Genomic DNA, 21,372 nt, shown 5'->3' with positions numbered 1-21,372 from the left:
CTCAGGCCACAGAACACAGTGCCAACACTTTTTATGTGGACAATTGGAAAGAGATGTTGCTTTTAAACGTTTTATTACTACTATTTTCAATTCTGTCAGCACCACAAACAGAAATCCTTTCACCTCTCTTGCCCTTTGGATGAATTATCCCTTTAATATCAGTTCTTTTTTTTCAAATATTGCCTGCTCATTTTAGACTTCTGATTTAAGGTAGCTTGAAAGTGGCACTTATACTGTACCTTTATTCAAGTTACGTGTTTGTTAGCTTTTGCAAACTTCATTTGCAATGCATATTTCTCAGGGTGTGTCCTGAGTACAGTCAGAGGCAATACGCTAAACTCCATTAGTTAATCTTTTGGATACAGATGGGAGAGTAAGCTAGTCAATGGTTATGACCATGGTGGATTCATTTCACTTATTGTATTGAGTTGTCACAAAAGTCCCTCTAGAAGGACAAAATGAATAAGAAAAGACACTTTCTGGAGCATCCAGAGGTCAAAGACTACCTGGTCAAAGGAGAAAGATTCACCAAGTGGTCAGAGGTGAGTGAATATTTCAGTAAAATCTGAGCTATATCTTTTTTCTTTATATGCAAAATCTTTGCAACTCTACCAGTGCGTTTTTTATATTTCATTGCCTGATGAGTGACATGGGAGTTTTAGTTTTATTTAAATCCCACTATAGTTACTTCAATCACTGATGTTGAACTGTTCTGGAAAATATATTTAGTCCTACAGCATAACATTTTAAATTAATCAACACATCATCATCAAACAGCTCTTTTCCAGAGATTTAAACTCAATAAATGTCCAAAACTTATTCCCTTGTCTCCATCCAGGACTCCACAAAGACTGCTCCCATCACCATGAAGATGGATCCAAAAGGTTTTTACATCTACTGGATCAACCAAAGCAAGGTAATCAATGTTAAGAGTCTGGGGGGAAAAAAATGAAAAAAAACCTTGCACAATATGTCAGAGGTGTAGGAAAGTGTTGACTTTTATTTTAGGATTCAGTGGCTAACAGAAATGCAATGGCTTTTGTGCATCAGACAAACACAACCTGACAAAAAAAGCATTTTAAATAGAGGTGTTCATGGGTCAGTGTAATACTTCAGTGTAATCAGTTCAATTTTCTAAGCACAAATGAGGATTGGGAAAAACAGAAAAAATGGACCTTTAAACAGTTTTTCCAATTTTCTGTTTTTATTCAGAGGATCAGAAATTTAGAAAATTACAAAATTGCATCCGGGCTCCAATTATTCAATACTGCACTGGTATTCTCTCCCTTGTTCCGCCTAGCTACGCCCCACCCCCCACTCGAAACTATCAGTTGAAAGCACCTCTGACCCCAAAGTCTATCAGTTTTTTTTGTTTTTTTTGTTCCATATGCAGTTAATGACCTGCATATCCCGCAAAGTAGAGGAAGAGAATACCATTGCAGTATTGAATAATTGGAGCTCAGACGCAATTTTGTAATTTTCTCAATTTCCGATCCTCTGAATGAAAAACAGAAAATCAGAAAAACAGGTTAAAGATGCAATTTTGTAATTTGTCAAGGTGGAAAAAAATGAAAAATTCGATATTTTAACCCATTTTTCTGTTTTTCCAAATGTCCGTTTGTGCTTAGAAAATTGAACTGATAAGCGTTACACTGACCTTCATGTTTCACTGATTCAAATCCAGAGTGTGTAATCTGCATTTGATTGGGATCTGCCAAAACTGTGAATAGATAAGAGCAGCTTTTGGAGAATATTGATTGGTGCTGATATGGGCTCCCCAGCTCTCTCTCTCTCTCTCTCTCTCTCTCTCTCTCTCTCTCTCTCTCTCTCTCTCTCTCTCTTATCTCTCTATTGAGGCACCTTCTGGTTTCCACCACATAACAAAACAAGTGAAGCCTACATAAAATGTGTGCCTCATGTGTTATGGGCTGAATCATGTTGCCATGCTGATGTTGACTTTAAAGCGTTTATGGGAATGTGTTGTTAAATGAAAAAAGCAGTGATCTCCTACGCGATGTTTCAAAACACTGCAGTCAAATATGCTCCACACAAACAAAGTAAATCCCATAATTTTTTTACTTTGCTAAAGAATGACTTGTATCTGAATCCATATTTGGACTGGCGCCTACATTGAATTTAGATGATTCTCTGCTTCTTGTTTCTAGGAGACAACGTTCCTGGATGTTGCTACTGTCAGAGATACCAGAACAGGAAAATATGCAAAACTTCCCAAAGTAAGTACAGTATTACAGTATGATTTAATGTAGTAACCTGCTCTCTGATCCAATTAAGTAAAACTGGTGTGTTCGTTATGTAAGAATCTCTGCAGGCATGCAAATATGGTGTTAAACCCTTAGTTTGCCCATAAGTAGGAGAGGCATATTTGCTTTGCAAAAACAGCAATGGACACATGCACCCAGGCTACTCCCCCACTACAGAAACACACACGCACACATGCACAAGTAAACATACACTGTACCACACACTGAGTCATGATCTGAGCTTTCTGTGAGTGAGTTTTCTTGTTGTTTTTTTTAGTTGAAATCTGACAGCTGTAGTTCTTTTTTTCTGTTCCTTGCTGGCATCCACAGAGAGTTGAAATATGCAGCCATCGTCATCCCTTACTGAGGGTTCAGAGGTGAAATCTGAAATCTGTTCCCCTCAAGGAGAGCACAGAGCACTGCATCATCCCAGTCGGGGTGCTGTTGCAAGCACATCTTCCTCTCGGGTCCCTGAAGAGTTTTTTTGGGGGGGGAAACGGCTCCACTGCTAATGTTAGCTCTGCACTTCTGAAAGTAGCAAGTGATTGATTATAGAGCAGCAGATACAGGAAGGCAGAACCTAATAGACTGGTCTTCTTGCTGCTGTGTTTTGTGTGTGTGTGTGTGTGTGTGTGTGTGTGTGTGTGTGTGTGTGTGTGTGTGTGTGTGTGTGTGTGTGTGTGTGTGTGTGTGTGTGCATATGTTTGCATGTCTTGGTCAGCAAATTTGCCTGTGTTGATCAAGCTCAAGTGCTGCAGACATGATTTTAATTCTTTAGGCAAACACAGGGTGAACAGATGAAAAATAATTAGCTTAAAAATCGCACCATGTATTTTGAGCCAATTGGCTATGAACACATATTCTGTCTCTTTTGCCTTTCACAGCACCCCAAGGTGCGCAACGTGTTCAACCTGGACTTCCCAGACAGCAACCATCTTGCCAAAACTCTGACCATTGTCTCAGGTCTCGACACAGTGAATCTGACCTATCATAACTTCTTTGCCTCTAAGGAGAAAGTGACACAGGTGATAAGCCACTGTGTATACACTGACTGTGTGTGTGTTATTTGCACTGTGTCCATCCTCTTGCTGTTTGCAATCCTCCCTTTCTGTCTACTCTAATTGTTTGAACACAGCCACAGGCCATTAGCCATTACACAATGAGCCTTTGATTTCCCCTAATAAGGCGTCCTCTGTCTCCCCTTTAGTCTGTATTAGACTGTATGACTCCAATATCCAGATTTAATCAACTGTAATGAAATCACAATTGTGCTTTGTTCAAATGCAACATGCACTACTTTCATTTCCTGAAGCACTATTATATTAATGCCCTCTAGTGGTGACTTTGTGTCCATTTAAAATCTTTTATAAAGACTTCCTGATTTCCAGCACAATTAATGTTGACATTGAATGTAATATAATATAAAATATATAAATATATATATGTTTGTATTTGTAATTAAATGCACATCAGAACTGGGCAAACGACATTCTTGCAATCGCCTACAACGCTGCAAGGAGCAATGCGTGCAGACACGTCTTCCTGGAGAAAATGTAAGTGAAGATCATGTCAGTTCAGCTGGTATTGTTGCTGCTGAGTGAACACGACACCATGTAATCTCACCATGTATGACACAGAATCATGTGGTAATGGGAAGCCTTTTTGCTCACTCTTAGATACGTCCGCATTTCTCTTCACACCAACAAGGACGGCAAGATCCCAGTGAAATAGTAGGTCACAGTTCACCCATCAGAAGGTGTAGGATGGCACACAGAAGTTAGTTTGTACAGTAGATTTCCACATTTCCTACCCAAGGTTTCACTGTTTGCTTTTTTTCAGTATTTACAAGATGTTCCCTGCGGATAAGAAGAGAGTGGAAAGTGCCTTAGCATCAGCACATCTCCCTAAAGGAAAGGTTAGAAACAATAGTGTCACTATAGTGTCTACTCTAAGTCCAACTATCTTTCAAGATTTGTTACTGCACTTTTTGTAAACTCTCCTTACAATGGCGATCTCTTTTAAAATGATGTGGATAATGTGTTTTTACATTTCAGCATGACACCATGAAGCCTGACGTCTTTACTGAGTCTGCCTTCAAGGCCTTTCTGACAAACCTCTGCCCTCGGCCTGAGATCTATGAGATCTTCACTTGTTAGTGAGTCAACCTCCGCTGTGCTTCACTGATCATCTTCTAATGTGGCTGAAGAATCATCAATTATCATCTTATTTCCTGTAGTTTTTCTAAATATACACCTACTTCAGCTCAAATAATATATTATTCTTCATAGTTTTTTTTAAATCCTTCATTCACTTTTTTTGCGACTTCGACAAATTTTCTGCCCAAAAAATCTATTGAATTTTGTCATGATTGTCTTTATCATCGTCATTTTGCCCTTGTGGCAACGTGGCATCTAAATCCTCTTATTCTAAAAGACTCAGCTAGTTATGAAGCCAGAAACTTGCTTCTTTACATATTCTAAATTGGTAGCACAAAACCAGGAACGCCTAATGTAAGTTATATGATGCCGGAGTCATACTTCAAGTCCAAGCCTTCAGTTCATGCATTAGCTAGCTGGCAGTGGTCATGTGATTGTCACACCTTACTGTGGCCTGCAGCTCCAACAAACCCACCATGACGAAGGAGAATTTCACCAAGTTCCTCAACGAGAAACAGAGGGACTCTCGGCGCAACGAGGAGCTGTTTCCACGTCTGCGGCAGGACCAGGTCAAGGCTCTGATGGACAAATATGAACCCTGCTCCTCTAATTCAAACAGAAGTGAGGTTCATTGATGTTTTATACGGAGGCTGGATAATGCTTTTGTACTTTTGTTATAAATACTACTCTCTCTTGTTCATCTGCAGGTCTGATTTCTCCAGAGGGTCTCTTATTCTTCCTGATGGGGCCGGAGACGTCCGTTGTCATGCAGGACACGCTGGCCAAGTGTCAGGACATGACCCAACCCATACCCCACTACTTCATCAAGTCCTCCCACAACACATATCTGACAGGTCACTAGTTCAATTTTAGCTTGTAACTTCTCATACCTGATTAACTCAACACCTCAGAGTCATTTAGTTGGACATTTAGCTGGTATTTTAGTCTTTCTGTCTGTCCCCCTGCAGCCGGTCAGTTCTCTGGCGTATCCTCTCCGGAGATGTACCGTCAGTGTCTGCTGTCCGGCTGCCGCTGTCTGGAGCTGGACTGCTGGAAGGGCAAACCTCCAGATGAAGAGCCCATCATTACCCACGGCTTCACCATGACAACTGAGATCCTCTTCAAGGTTCTAGTTTTGTGCTTTCCTTAAGTGGGGTTTTCACATTTCACTCTAACATTTTACATATTGACATTTTTGTCTCCTTTTTTTAAACATTACCCTTCTGGGTCTTGCCCAATCTAAACAATAGGGAAGTAAACAAATACGGGAAGCTGAAGACCTCAAGTTGTACTGTCTCAGAAGTGTATGCCAAAAGGCCAAGAGAGCTTTTCATATTTCTGTCATTAGCTTTCTCTTTTTTAATTGGTAATTCAATCCAACTTCATTGTAGGCACATCCTCCTGTAAAAAAATAATGCAATATACAATTTAGCCCAGATAGATACTATGACTACATTGGTACCATGGACACTGCAAACCAACTTTAGATTCATCTGGACCTCCTCCCATTACATACACAACCCCCAGACAAATCATGCAATATGGCCATTGGGACCATAAACAGTTTATTATTTAATATCATTGTACTTCATGTAAACAACTCAACTAATAGATGTAGGCCTACCTAAGAGCAGGGGGAAACTATTGAACCCAGAAAATGAAGCACTATAGACGATATAAGGATAGACTACTTTTTTTGTAAGACTAACCCTCTTCAAGTGATTATTTACTTGGTGTTGTCTCTAATACATTTTGGGCCTTTTTAGGAAATGGCCATCTGCTAGTTTCCTATGAGCACAGACTGCATTGTTTCTATATGACATCTTCATGTATACATTCGCCAGAAGCTGTTCATGACCAAAGAGTGCCACAATGTGTGTCATGGATATCATAAAAAGACAATAAATCCACCTTTTATTCATTTCCATGTACACACACACACACAGACACACACACATACACACACACACACACACACACACACACACACATGCACGCACGCACACACACACCGTCATCCTCTCACTCTCAACACTTCCATTTAAGGGCAGCCGGAGCTCCACAGTCCCAGGGGCCGGGACACATCACTTCAGTTCAGTTAACTCTCAGCCTCTAGATGTGATAGGTTTGGAACTGACTTCAGGGCCTCTGCATAGAAGCAATAGCTCTGCAGTTTGTCATGTTTTCTCTCTTTATGCTTATGTGCAATATTCATGATTTTATTTTATTTTGTACCCATGTTTTTGCAGTTTGCTGCTGTGTCATCAACTTTATTTTTTGTAGCTCACTTGCCCATTGGATCTCTTTTATTGTAATCTAATTCACATAAAAGTCTAATTACTGTAAATGCCTAGAAAAACAATAATGCCTGTTTCTTTTTTATGTCAGGATGTGATTGAGGCCATCGCTGAGAGCGCCTTTAAGACCTCACAGTATCCCGTTATCCTCTCATTCGAGAATCACGTTGACTCGTAAGACCTGAGTTTTTCAATAAACTCATGCCATGTAATGTTATAACTGTAAAACAATGTAATAATGTTCTGATGCCATTATCCCAAATGGAATATTGATGGAACATATTGAAGATGCATATGAACCTTTCATTATGGCAGTAACAGCAGACAGTAGCAGGTGTTAATCTGCTTTGTTCCAGGGTGAAACAGCAGGAGAAGATGGCCAACTACTGCAAAACCATATTTGGTGATGCCCTGCTAACAGAACCGCTGGACAAATACCCTGTGAGTACACTGCTGCAACACAGTTCGCTGTCAACATAATAGAGCTAGATAAAGTTAATAGATGGGGGGGGGGGGGTTGTTCAACAGAACACTTTGTTTGATAAATTATTATTAGATAAAGAATTCTCGTGGTATACTATGTGACTGTGTCATGAAGGCAATACATGGAAAATAAAGTTCTCTTTCTTATCCCTACAAGACCCTCATAGTCTCCTGTACCCATCCAACTGATTTATATCAACAGCCAATGCCTGTGTATGTGTGTGTGTGTGTGTGTGTGTGTGTGTGTGTATTTCTTATCTTTTTTTTTTAAGATTATTTTTTGGGGCATTTTAGGCCTTTAGGACAGCTGAAGATGTGAAAGGGGAAAAGTTAGTTTTAGGTTTTCTTCTATTTGTCCGTACCGTCCAGCTGAAGCCGGGCCAGCAGATCCCCAGCCCATCTGAGCTCATGGGTAAGATCCTCATCAAGAACAAGAAGGGCAGTCATGAAAAGCCATCCCAGGCTAAGAAAACCAGCACGGCAGCCACTGAGCAGACCACAACCACAGCTTTACCCACCCAGGACCCAAACACCACTTCCCAGGATCCTGCTAACGCAGTACCCAGCACCCAGGAGAACCAAGGTGGACGATGAACCTCAAGCCAAATCAGATTACTTTTCAAAAATAGGCCTGTTTAGTTATGTTTTAGGAGTGATTGACATCATGTTTATATGTTTAACAAGAAGGGGACGCAGTTGTGGAGGACACCGAGGAGCAAGAGGAGACAGAGGAACAAGATGAGGAAAAAATGAAGACATCAGATGAGGTAGGGTATGCGGTTGCAATGACATTTTTATTGCTATAGATCATCCATGTCCAGCTAAAACAGAGCAAGCATCAATTAACTTCCTGTCAATCCCCCACAGGGCACAGCTGGACAAGAAGTCACAGCTTATGAGGCAATGTCATCCCTGGTCAACTACATCCAGCCCACCAAATTTGTGTCTTTTGACAATGCCAGAAGTATGTATATTCTTCATAAATTTAACCCAAAAACAGATTTAATACATTTTACAACACATACTTTACAGGTTAACAAATCAAAGTCATTGTGAGTTATGCAATTCTTTTCTTCCTTCACAGAAAAAAACAAGAGTTACGTCATCTCATCTTTTGTGGAGACCAGAGGAGAAGCAATGATTTCCAAGACGGCTGTCGAATTTGTCGAGTATCCTTTAAGAGTGCTGTAGATGCTCTAAAATATGACAACCTGTGTTAAATAAGATGAATTTGATTAAAAAATGGCATACAATTAGATCAAAATATGTTCCTTTATGCTGTCACAAGAGTATCCTGGTTCACATACAAATGCAGAGATATACAACTTCCTAACTCGTCTTTCTCAGATACAATAAGAGGCAGATGAGCAGGATTTACCCCAAAGGAACAAGAATGGACTCATCCAATTACAGCCCCCAGCCTTTTTGGAATGTAGGCTGCCAGATGGTGGCGCTCAACTACCAGACAATGGGTAGAAATGGACACAATGCACTGATAACCACTTAAAATGACATAAACGTGTTGCACTACATGAGAGGATGTAACCATTAACTGTTTCTCTTTAATCACCACTTGAGTCCGACACATTTTAAAATGTCATGCTCTGCCACATATATATATATTTTTTTAAACCTGAGCTTTTTTTCTTCACCACAGCAGGTCAGTGTTGCACCTCTTTGTTCTGTGTGGGGCCTCTGCTGTGCTATGCTGCTTCTTGTGCTGAAGAGAGGGGGCATGAATGGGCTGTTTTATGTCTATTTTCAGATTTCCCCATGCAGCTGAACATGGCTCTGTTTGAATTCAATGGCAGAACTGGCTACCTTCTCAAGCATGATGTTCTGCGTCGCAGTGACAAGAAATTTGACCCTTTCTGTGACAGGATTGACACGGTTGTGGCAAGCACACTGACCATAAAGGCAGGTTCACAGCCTTGTTGTTATTATGCTTCTCTCAGTTTAACCATCCTTGTGGTATGTCCGGCATAGGGATGCTCATATCTGTGCAAACTAACTACAAAAAGTTAAAAAATGTAAATATAAAGACTTCAAATGACTTGAAACATTTCACATACTAAAGTTGCATCATTTTTGTGTTGCATTGTAGGGAAACTGATGCAATATGTGTATAGCTGGGAGCTGTTTTTGCACTTCTAAATTGAGCACTAAATTAGTCTCACTAGTCTTGGGAAGTGTGTGTGTGTTTGTGTGTGTGTGTGTGTGTGTGTGTGTGTGTGTGTGTGTGTGTGTGTGTGTGTGTGTGTGTGTGTGTGTGTGTGTGTGTGTGTGTGTGTGTGTGTGTGTGTGTGTGTGTGAAGAGTCTGTAATAATACAAGCTTCCCGCTGAGACTGAAATATGGTTCCTGGTATTCAGCAAACTCCGCATGAGTGAAAACCTGAGCTCTATTTATACCCACTGTGTTCTGAACACGGGTCCACACAAAAGGACACATCCACATCCAAACTGCCAGCCACTTCATACATGTATGTCATCAAATCTTATTTGCCCATCCTCACTAGATCTATTCGGGCCAATTTCTGTCTGACAAGAACGTAAAAACGGGAGTCGAGGTGGAGGTGATTGGGTTGCCAGGCGACCCCAAGAAGAAATATCGCACCAAGTGGTCCACCACACCCAATGCCATCAACCCAGTGTGGAATGAGGAGCCTTTTGTTTTTGAGAAGGTGTGTGTCAGTAGACAAACACGTTCAAATATGCACAAATACATGTGCGAGTGAATGTGTTTGTTTGAACTCAGCCATTATAACCCCCTGTTTTGCTGCTGCCGTTGGTATTAATATATTTGTTGCTGTTATGATGCATAGATCCTGCTCCCTGAAATGGCCTCTCTAAGAATTGTAGTCCATGAGGAGAACGGTAAATTCTTGGGACACAGGATCATCCCACTTGATGCCATCCAATCAGGTCAGTGAAAGTGAGGGAAAAAACACCTCGCTTCATGCTTGATCTAATCTCCATAATTTAACATGTTTTAGCCAGCTTCTAGATCAGAGGAGCTGCCCTTGTTTTCAGTTCACAGAGGTTTGTTTTATACTCTGCAGGTTTCCATCACATCTGCCTGCGCAGTGAGAGCAACATGCCGCTCACTCTGCCTGCTCTCTTTGTGTACATCGAGGTCAAGGACTACATTCCTGCTGCCTTTGCAGGTGCTTTGTTTTTTCCTTTGTGTTTCTACAAAAGATAAAGCCTCTGCGGCAATTGAATACATGTTGTTAGAGTTACAATCAAGGACAAGACTGTTTAGTTTGGATGTGTGGAGCTCAGTAGCATTTTCTTTTAAATATGACACACATAGTCTACCTTCTGCCTCAGATTTTACAGATGCCTTATTTAACCCAACAAAGGGAACAGAGAAGACCACAAAAGCCACAAAGGAGGTAACAAAAAGCAGCTAAAGGAAACTTAATTCAGCCATCATCTACATAAACATCATGTCTCCAGTTCTCTTTTAAATCATTAACAGCACTAATCCACTACCTAGAAGATGACCAGCCTTGTTAGATTGTGATGTTCCTGTCCTTTCATTTCCCACACAGTCAACCTCTGACTACATTTCTCCCTATGAGTTGCCTCTTGTGGTCCAAACCCCCACGGACAAAGCTAAGGAAAGTGAGGCCCCTGCTGCAGGTAATGAAGCTTGTGAATATGGGACACAGTTCAGAGTTTAGTTTTTGAAAGCTACTGAGCTTTATTATTGTTCTTGTAGTAGGTGCTTATTTAAGAAGCTGTATTTAAACACTTTCCACTTCCTGTAGAAAAGGCCACATCTGAACCTACACCACTGGTTGATGCCAATGACCAATCACCCCAGTCTAACCCAGAGGCAAGTGCAGAAGAAGCTAAAGAAGAGGCTGAGAGCAGCTCAGACACTCCACAACCTGCAGCAGAACCTCCTCAAACTCCTGACAACACTCCTGCTGAAGATCCAGCCACGGACGCAGGAAGTGCCACCGCTGAAACCCTTCCTGAAGCCTCTGTTTCCCCCGAGGAGGCAGCCCCTGAGGAGGAAGCAGTTCCAGAGCCACAGGCAGCTCCTGAAACCAAAATGGAGCCCATGAACGACTCCAGTACAAGCCCTAAGCCTGCTTCAGATAACACACCAGGCACAGAAGCTTCCAGCGCTGCTGAAGAGCCTGCTGTTGAAGAGCCTGCTGTTGAAGAGCCTGCTGTTGAAGAGCCTGCTGCTGAAGAGCCTGCTGCTGTGGCCTTGTCCTGTCCAGCAAGTGCATCGCCCGAGTCCACAGGATCGGGTGACTCATCTCAGCTGCCGACATGCAGTGAAGGTAACACCGAAGTGCTTAATGTGCTGCACTCATCACAGATTCCATTTCATCAGTGCACTGTAGGTCACTAAGAAGGAAAATATAGAAAATGTCATACTTTTTTTTTTTTTATAAATCTATCACAAAAATAAACATCCACTGCTGACACAAATATGAAGATTGTCACAACAAAGCCTTGTGTGTTTATGCTGCAGAGCCTTCGACTGTGACTACCGAAGAACTGACACAGCACAAGAACTATCTGAAGGTCACCAAGCGTCAGGAGAAAGACATGAAAGAGGCAGAAAAGAAGTATCAGAAAAAAGGAGAGGATCTGATTCAGAAATACTCTGACTCCTTCAAGTCCATCAAAAAGAAGGCCTCTGTGAAGAAAAAAGAGTAAGGGGATTCATTTTATCCCATTTGTTTGTCGGTTTCTGCCTGAAATATGGTACTAAAACAACTGTATGACAAAAGACGATTAGATAGTGTTAGTGGTGGAGTACTTAGATCTATCTGTCCAATTGTTAATGTTTAGTCATTTACCAAAGACAGTTCCGTTTCCAACAAAGTAGCAGTGAATTCAACAGCGTATTAATACTGACCCACTACCAACCATGAAGTTGTTGTTGTTTTGGTCAGTGTCATTAATGAGATGATATTTAGAGGCATGGAGAATATTCCTCAGCTAATGTGTTTTTCCAGCTGAAGCAGGATATTAGAGGATAAAGAGAACAACTAAATGAATATGGGCTGCAGTGTCTTTTGTACACAGCTTTTAGCTTTCAGGACAAAACGTGTGTTATTCAAGGCCAAATGAGCATCGCTGTAGGATTTCCAGTAACCTCACTCGTTTTACATTCATTTTTCTGTACTTGGAGGGATAGTGGCTGTTAGTCGATAAACTTTATTCCCCTTGCATTATGTCCTGTTATGTTGTGTCATGTTATGTTTCCTCCAGGGGAGGGGGAAACACCTCTGATTCCAGCGTGATGACGGAGCGGGTGCAGGAGCAGAAGGAAAAAATGCAGGTTGAGCTGCAAGCTATGTGGACGGAGCAGTGTGATCAGCTGAAGAAGAAGAAAGAGCAGTGTGCTACAGAGGTTAGTACAATACTGGTTAATGTTTAAAGTTGGCTCATTAAAAATTCTGTATTCCATTTAAAATGCAAAAAAAGACATTGTAAAGTAAATCAGTACATTTACTCAAGTACTGTACTTAAAGCTGCTCTAATCAGTATTTGTATACAAACAAGGGGTCAACTGCCTGTGTAATGTGAAATGTGTTACTTGTAGTGGCAACACCACAAACATTATCAACTTCTTTTATTGACTCTGCAGTTTCCCTCAGTCATACAGAGCATGTTTGTGTCTTTCAGCTTATTTTTTCAGTTTTATGGCCCGCTACTTTACTGTTTTGGTTCAGTGTTCAATGAAAAAGCCATATATACCCACTACACATAAGCTGCACAGCCAAAGTTAGCGACTAGCTGGTGGTGCAGCATTAAGCAGCTAAAGTGCCAGATCTTTCCCTTAGAAATTGGTGGAGACTAAAATAGAGCTAAAGAGAGTGAATATTGTTACATTCGCTAGGTGGACATTAACATGACTGAATGATAATGTTGCTCTGTAACTGCTGGATGTAAATAAGCAACTTTTTGCAAACAAGTTCACCATATCAATTCTTACTAGCATTCCTTTCTTTCCCCCATTTCCAGTCTGCCTCTATACTGTCATATATCCAATAAAGGTTATAATAAATAATAAATTGCCAAAAATGTATCTTTAAAGAACAAATAATAATTTACTCCTTCTCATCCAGCTATAACACAAAAATGTTTAAGGGTTGCCATAAGTGCTTTGGAGTTAGTGTGAGAGTTAGTATCCTGCAAACAGGTATTGGGCCAAGTGCTCTCATTAAACTTAAAGCTAATGTTCATGCAAATTAGGGCTGGACTTTTGTTTGGAGAGAGACTTTAATCACACACAGTGTGGACATTTAAACTACTCAAGTCTCATTTTTTTTTATCTTTATCTTGACTGTGATTGTGTCACTTCCCTCCTATTGTGACAGAGACTGGCCAAACTGTTGGAGATGGCCACAGAGAGACACACCATTGAACTGAAGACCCTGGAGAGGTGTGAGCACACATAAAACACATTTGGGACATTCTGTACACACTGAGAGTGCAGAGGGCTTTGCTGAGTCTGTCCAATCTGTGACCTGAGATTTTGGTGGTGCACTGTGTGTGTGTGTGTGTGTGTGTGTGTGTCATCTGAGGTGAAACATTTGACATTTTGCAAAGACAATACCATCAAATAATACATAAATCACCTCAATGTGCGGGTCTTCCAAAGTCCTTGGCTGGCTTATGCTGTTCTGGATGTGTGTGTGTGTGTGTGTGTGTTATCCCAAGTCCCCAGCTGGCGGATGGTTATCTCAGGACAAGCATTATCCAACAGGTGTTTAAACAGCAGTAGGGAAGCGAAGGTAGCCTTGGTAATCTACCTGTCCACACAGACATTATAACCTCACACTTAAGCCTTCCCGTCACTGTAAAGAAAAGGTCACGTCAAAGACACACAGCCCAGCATCTCTTGTTTAAAGGGAAAAGGTTGTTATTAGGGACACTTTTCATTTTTAGGATTTGAACCAAGCTGGAGTCCTCACTCTCTGTCTTTGCCTCGTTTTGCAGTGAAACCAGTGAGAATAAGAAGAAAACACTCTCAAAATGTTCATCCTCAGAGAAAGCGAAGTGAGTTCACAGACCTTGCCTTCAGTTACTTTGTGTGTTTCCATTCATCGCCGTGTCTTTCACTGTGTTACAGTTTCCTGACCAAAATGAAGAAAAATGATCCATGTTCTTACCCCTCCGCCACATGGCATGCACATTAAGTCTGGCTTGATTTGATGAATATTTAACATTATGTGCAAGAGCTCTAATTGAAAATTATAATTATCTTCTCTTAGGTTGAAAAGGGCAATGAGCATAGAGCTGTTGGATGAGCCTAGTCAGTCTGATGATGCAGTAAGTAATCTTTATAAGCGAATAAACATACATCTGAAAATGTCAAACTACTCCTTTAAAGGAAATAGCAAATCACATGGAAATCCTCACCTGATTTTAACTAAAGTTTGAAGCCACATGCTCACATGCATCACTGCATATGGACCATAAACAGTATCAATATCACAGCTCACACTTGACATCCACGGGCTTGTTCAACACATGTTGTATTTAACTGTGTAACTATGGTTACGAAAAGACAGCAAGTGCCTCAAGAATTGAACAAAAGCTCGCTTTCCTTTTAATACATCTAAACACAAACACCCACGTGTATGCTTACAGACACACACACGTTGTTGAACTGTAAGTACACTCACACATGTGAGCATGCACATCCATTCACCCACAAACCACCCACATAGACAAACACACGCACACACACACACACACACACACACACACACACACACACACACACACACACACACACACACACACACACACACACACACACATACACACACACACACACACACACACACACACACAAACACACACAAACACACACACACACACACACACACACACACACACACACACACACACACACACAAACACCCTTTTACCCAATGAGTAAAGTTCAGTGGGCCCTGACCATAGGCCAGGCTTGTCCAATACTCAGAAGCTGTTTCCAGGGAGCAGACTAATCCACGTGTGGTCGATGACTCACTGGGCTCCGCTCTAGTTCCTCTGTTGGCTCATCAAGATTCAGACCTGTTGTATCTGGGTTAAAGACCAGGCCATTTCACTGTGCTCCTCTCCAATTGACTTCATTGTAGCAAACCCCACTCACCCCTATGCACATTAGGGTCACATTACAGCTCATTTTGATCTACTTAATCAGCATTTGCCCAGTAATTACAGCAACTATTTTTAACACAATCACTTGTTTAATCAGCACAGCCTCATTGAATGGCCCAGTTTAATAAGGAGAGTGTAACAGAAGTGGACAAGTCCAACCTGTTGTGACTTAACTGTATTGATTCTCTTGCTTGGGTTGTATCCCATGGGTGCATTCCTCTAAAGATATACACACACATACGCACACACAGGGCGAAACATGAGCAGAACTGCTTGTAGACATGCAAACTCTCACTTGATGCACACGTGCTCACACAGACTCAAACCACAAATCAATAGTGTTTTACAGTAGCCACATGTTGTGTTGTACTATTGTATTGTTACAGTCTTCAGATTACAGCCCACAGCAAGTGGCTCTGATGATGAAACAGGCTGCTACACTGGAGGAAATCAAGACCCTGACTAATCAGGTACACACACTGACACCAGGGTACACTTAGACAGGAGTATAATGCACTTATAACCCTTTCTGAACAAAAACATATGAAACTCAGGAGCTAAACTACGAACGAAAAGTCCCTTTTACACATTCCTGTTTACGTTTCCATTGCATCTGAAGATCTGTGAAGACTAGACAAATTTGATCAATGACAGTTTTACCGATCAGCAAATGTCCAGCACTGCAAACCCTGATGATTGGTAACCATCACAAAGTACTACCCCCTGAGGAAGGACTGTTTTGCTGCCTGAAACCATCGCACAGTGACTACATTTAGTCCCTGGTTCCTCCGGTCAAAAAGGAGATTTAATTCCAGAGTTCTTGATCCTTTAAGAATATTCATGTGGTGGAAACATCCTTCCAAATGGTAGGTGTGTCCCCACAATGTGATTAATACAAGATGTCAGCAACATATCCCCTTTCTTTTCAAATTCAATGTCAACCAGCGATTATACGTAGTGTTTGAGGAGGACACATCCAGTTTAGGCAATTGAGAAAGTACAAACCAAGCTCCCACCGCTGTAAATGATATGAGAGCACTTTTATGACAATGCTTTGCTTTGAGTTAAATTGTTGAGAAAAGAGGTGTTAGATAGTTTAGACAGTGACGCGTGAACGCCAGATGGATAGTGTGTTTTTAATGTCTCACTATTAGTATTAACTTACAAATACAAACAGTTTTTGATATTGAGAGGAGCTGTGGGATGAATTCAAGCAAGTGCAAAGAGTTTTTCTTTCATCATGCAAGCTAATCTTTGCTGTATATATTTAACAGCATTGATTGAGCATTGCACCATATCCTTAAGGTCCCATATTGTAAAAAGTGTGATTTCAATGTCTTTTTAATAAAGCAGGTCGAGGCGCTATATAAATACTGTGAAAGTATCAAAATCCTCAATCCACAGAGAAATGCACACAGTCAGTGTTCAGGAACTGTGCCTTTAAACGAGCCATCAGGACTTCCGTACAGTCATTCCCCGGCTGCAATGATGCTGATGTAGAAGACCCAGAAATGCTGACCAATCAGAGAAGAATGGGCTTTTTCGGGAGGGGAGGGCTTAAGTAGGCAGATGCTTAAAAGGGAGTATTTCAGACAGAGGGTGAATACAGCTATATGCAGACAGATATTCAAATAATATGTTTTTGAACATTGAACACCAAGCCATTTCTGAGCGTCTGAGCTCATTAACAAGCACACCCATGGCCAGAAGCAGAAAAATGCTCCTAAATGTCTTTTGAGCAGAATGACACAGTTGTAAATACAACTTTAAAGAAAGGCAAAATGTATACATATACATGTAGAGGCTATACAATACAGGAAAAAATGAATTTTGGCTGTACATCATTCACACAAAGAATTATTTATTTTTTACAAACTTTACACTATAGGCAGTCTTTGTGCTTTGGTTTGCTGTCTCAGTCGCGGATTGAAGGAATCTTTGCACATGGCTATTAATACGTCACACAGTAAACAAATATGACTGCTACCGTTAAGCTAGAAGAGCATAGAATTTTATGAATTTTACAGCTTCTTGATCATGCAAATGGTTGATTTTTGGCAAATATTTGAGGATGGACATGTAAAATGTGAGATTTTTATCCAATTGGTGGGGTTTTGGCTTAACTTTGGAGCTTTTTTCAGCTTCTTTCTAGGGTAAGTGTTTTTGTTTGGTGATGTTTTAAACAAAACATGCTTTTTCAAACCCAATGGCAGATTTTGGTGTAAGGAGGGTTGAAGCATGTAGACATGTTCTAGTAGAAAACCAAAATGCAAGTCAACATGAAAATGAGCACAATATGGGACCTTTAATACAGGCACATTGCCACTATATTAAATATCCTAAAAACAGCTCATCATCACTCTTGTTTGAAATCAGTCCACTGGGTTCAAGCCAGTTCCCTAGCTTGAGGTGAGCAGTGATCTTTATTTTCACTGGTGCCAACACACAAATCCATTCTCTAAAGACTATGCCAAGCACCTGGCAGAGAAAATAAACTATGCAAATGTCAATGTGTCCTTTTGACAAGCCTGTAACCTCTAACCAACCTTTGGCCCTTGTGTCTGCAGCTCAATCAGGAGGCCCTGAAGGAGCATGATCAAAAATTGAGGTCTCTGCCAGCAGAGGTGAAGGATGCTGTCAATGTGTGTGTGGGGGCCCACTTTCCTGAACTGGTCGACCAGGCTGGAGACAAGAAAGTGGAGGGAGTGGGCTTCTATGGAGATGTCTTCTTGGGTTAGAGTTGCCTTTTGATCCGTGACCCTTTACTGTAACCCTCTCCTCACTTTTTTAGAAACGTTTTTTAGATCTTCTTTTAACCTGTTACATAACCTTCAGCCTGAGCATAACTGGAATAGAAAAAGATCCAATTAGCTCTTAGTGAAATTTCCATTTAGAGCTGCTATTCATAGAGAGAGCTCTTTTGGTAGTGATTATGCAAAAATAATGTTTTTGTGGATGAATTGGAAATGATTTTCATTTTCTTTTAACTTTTTATTTCTGTTGCTTTTCACCAACCAAAAATACCCTAATACAGCGACAAATATATTCCAGATGAAAGCCCATCAATAAAAGCTTCAGTTCACAGTCTCCTTTCTGTTCTCTTAATCAGTTCAAAAATAGGAATTAATGTAGCAAGAAAAATGGGATATCAGAGTCTGCAGGCAGAATCGAGACAATGACTCCATCTGCAACACTTCAGCACATTGTGTGTAATACTCCAGAAAGCAACTGCAGAGCATTCACTGTGAGATGCAGGTGTGCTGCAGTTGTAAAGAAGGTTTTGCAGAAAAAAGCTACATTTACTCTTTGGGACGAAGGTCATGTGAAGCCATAACGATGGAAATACACAAAATGCAGCACATCAATATTCCCTCTGCATAATGTGTTCTTGTGATGAATAATCCTTAATAAACTGTACTTTGCACTGTATATGTGTGTGTTTATTTTTCCAGGTAAGTTTTATCTGCATATGTTTACATTCCAGTCCTTACTTTGGTTTGGATCATATTAGTCATATGTTTACTATCATTTTTTGTTTTACTGGCCATTATGTGACTTGAGTTGAAGACACCCCTGTGTGCATGGCAGAAACCTGGATAAGGTGTTTACATGTCACAGCATCCCATTTTCTATCAGAACACTCCACCTGGCATATCCAGGTGTATAAAATCAGGATATGATGGTTTCAAAACGTAATTGGTATGCACCAAAAACCTGATCATAAGCAGGATACTGCATTTAATACTCACTGAGCTAAATGCTTGGGTTTTTAGGAATGCCCTGATTACACTTACATAGTTATTCACATTCACACCTGCAAAGCTCCCCTCTGTAACCACAGTCTAAGATGTTGTGCCATGCTTAAAAGCACTGAAAATGAGGAAGGGGGAGCTGCGCTTTCACTTATTCTTCCTGTTAGTCCAGGGATCAAACTGGCATCCTTTGGCTTACAAATATGCTTCTCTAACCTTTAAACCAGTAAGTGTGTTTCCATCTATCTGTTTTTGTGCACATTTTCAATTTTCACATCAAAAACCTGAGTGTAAACGACTGAAATATTCAAAAAGGGTTTACGTTTCGCTGAGGTAAAAAAGTGTATCCATAAAAGCAAATTATGATGTGGCACCTGACAGGAGAATTAGCTTATCTCAAATCGCCTAACTCCTAATAATCACATAACAGCAGTAGATGGAAACACTCATTGATTTGCCCATTTTCTGGAAATTATGTTAAAATATGCGTTACTTAACTAGTGGTTCCCAATCTTTTTTTATGGTTGTAAAACGCCCGTGCAGTGCCCTGCTACGCTCTGCTACGTCATGCTATGCCTTGCTCAGAGGTGTTAAGTAACGAAGTACAAATACTTTGTTACCTTACTTAAGTAGAAATTTTATACTTTACTGGAGTAATTATTTTACAGCTGACTTTTTACTTCTACTCCTTACATTTTTACACAATTATCTGTACTTTCTACTCCTTACATTTAAAAAAAGCCTTGTTACTCCTATTTCAGTTTGACTTGTTTTCATTCCGGCTTGTCATCGTTAAAAAAAAACACAAAAAACAAAAACCCATCCAGATAAATCGCGCCATCCGGATAGAGTGAATTAGATTGTGGTTGGATGAGAAGTATAAACATATACCATTCCGACACCCTATTGGTTTGTACGCAATCCATCGTACCTGCACATGACACAAATAACGTCACAGTCCAGCAAGGAAATAGCAGACATTTGTAGCCCAGTACGAAGATGTCAATGGCAGAGACTCAAGAGAACTTGAGCGAAATGTCCCAACCAAGCATCAGTGAGGAGGTGGGTAGCCAGGAAGACCAGCCAACCCTTCTACATCCCTGGCCGTGCCTGGAAGAATTTTTCGAAATGGTTGGATGCAAAAACAACTCCTTTCGAATGCGCTGCAAGCTCTGCAATACTTATAGGCAACTAGTCATCATATCTTCCGCTCCATGAAACATGTTTGCTCAGTAGTACACATATATGGTTCTTTAATGTATTTGCATTGTACTAAAATGCGTTCATTTTCAATGGGCATAAATGCGGCTGAAACAGGTGCATGCCACATTTTTCAACATTAACATTTTAATATAACATTATAGTCATTATAGCCTATAGAAAAAAATCTTTTTGTGGAGGTGGGGTAGTGCACTATAGGCCCCTGTGCTACTAGCTTTTGTCCTTAATGGTACTTTTTTCCCTTGCATTACTTTTACTTTTATACTTTAAGTAGTTTTGAAACCAGTACTTTTACACTTTTACTTGAGTAAAAAGCTTGAGTTCATACTTTTAGTCTTTTTAAACCCTAGTATTTATACTTCTACTTGAGTAATGAATGTGAATACGTTTGACACCTCTGGCCTTGCTACACCCTGCTGCGCCCTGCCGTGCCCTGCTACGCCATGAACTACTGCAACAACTACTATTTCTAGTCATAGTTCCATTATCTTTATTGTGACTATAATTGCCACTGTTCATCATAACCCCAACGGCAGACAACTGCCCACCAAGAGCCTGGGTCTGTCTGAGGTTTCTACCTAAAGGGACTTTTTCCTCGCCACTGTCGCTAAGTGCTTGCTCTTGTGGGAATTACTGGAATTGTTGGGTCTTTGTAAATTATAGAATGTGGTCTAGACCTACTCTGTCTACTATCTGTAAAGGGTGCATGTCTGAGAGTCCAAAGACTGAGTACACAAGAAAACTGAACACAAGAGAAGCACAATCTGAGAAGCACAACGAGTAAAGAGTTTCTGTTGGTACATAAAGGCTGGTGATGACTGCAAAGGAGCATCTTCCCAGCCCCTTATCTCTCTGTGCATTGCCTCAAACCTCTACACTGGCCAGTGTAATTTAGCATGACAGATTTATAATAAGAACATTATTGTCTTTTCTCTCCAACTGATACGAGATCTGAGATGGATCGAGTGCTCTTTTCAAAATACAGCCCAAAAGACACGTGGAATGGAGTGAATGCAAATGACAATCATTTGGATAAAGAATATTCCAATGTTC

The 21,372-nt window shown here is 40.6% G+C and overlaps 1 protein-coding gene across 2 annotated transcripts; it reads left to right on the top strand.

The window, feature by feature from the left end:
• Positions 1-348: 348 nt before the first annotated feature.
• plcb2 (phospholipase C, beta 2) lies at positions 349-18,775 on the top strand. Of its 2 annotated transcripts, none has more exons than XM_039785979.1 (32): positions 349-542; positions 839-916; positions 2,166-2,234; positions 3,146-3,286; positions 3,735-3,814; positions 3,938-3,991; positions 4,101-4,176; positions 4,316-4,416; positions 4,878-5,038; positions 5,125-5,271; positions 5,386-5,543; positions 6,806-6,888; positions 7,071-7,155; positions 7,567-7,780; positions 7,885-7,964; positions 8,065-8,161; positions 8,282-8,366; positions 8,545-8,669; positions 8,963-9,114; positions 9,715-9,879; positions 10,021-10,120; positions 10,258-10,362; positions 10,529-10,593; positions 10,753-10,843; positions 10,972-11,499; positions 11,694-11,877; positions 12,440-12,581; positions 13,552-13,616; positions 14,174-14,233; positions 14,449-14,506; positions 15,733-15,816; positions 17,914-18,775. In XM_039785979.1, the coding sequence occupies exons 1-32, from the start codon at positions 459-461 to the stop codon at positions 18,082-18,084; spliced, it is 3,888 nt and encodes a 1,295-aa protein (XP_039641913.1). In that variant the 5' UTR covers positions 349-458; the 3' UTR covers positions 18,085-18,775. The 2 variants fall into 2 exon arrangements, with proteins under 2 accessions (XP_039641913.1, XP_039641912.1); XM_039785978.1 differs by having other exon boundaries at positions 350-542; positions 7,882-7,964.
• The last annotated feature ends 2,597 nt before the right edge of the window (positions 18,776-21,372 follow it).

This window comes from Perca fluviatilis, chromosome 20 (genome assembly GCF_010015445.1).
Source record: "Perca fluviatilis chromosome 20, GENO_Pfluv_1.0, whole genome shotgun sequence".
NCBI lineage: Eukaryota > Metazoa > Chordata > Actinopteri > Perciformes > Percidae > Perca > Perca fluviatilis.
The sequence above is the reverse complement of the archived record's forward strand: the minus strand, read 5'-3'. Positions and strand labels throughout refer to the sequence as shown.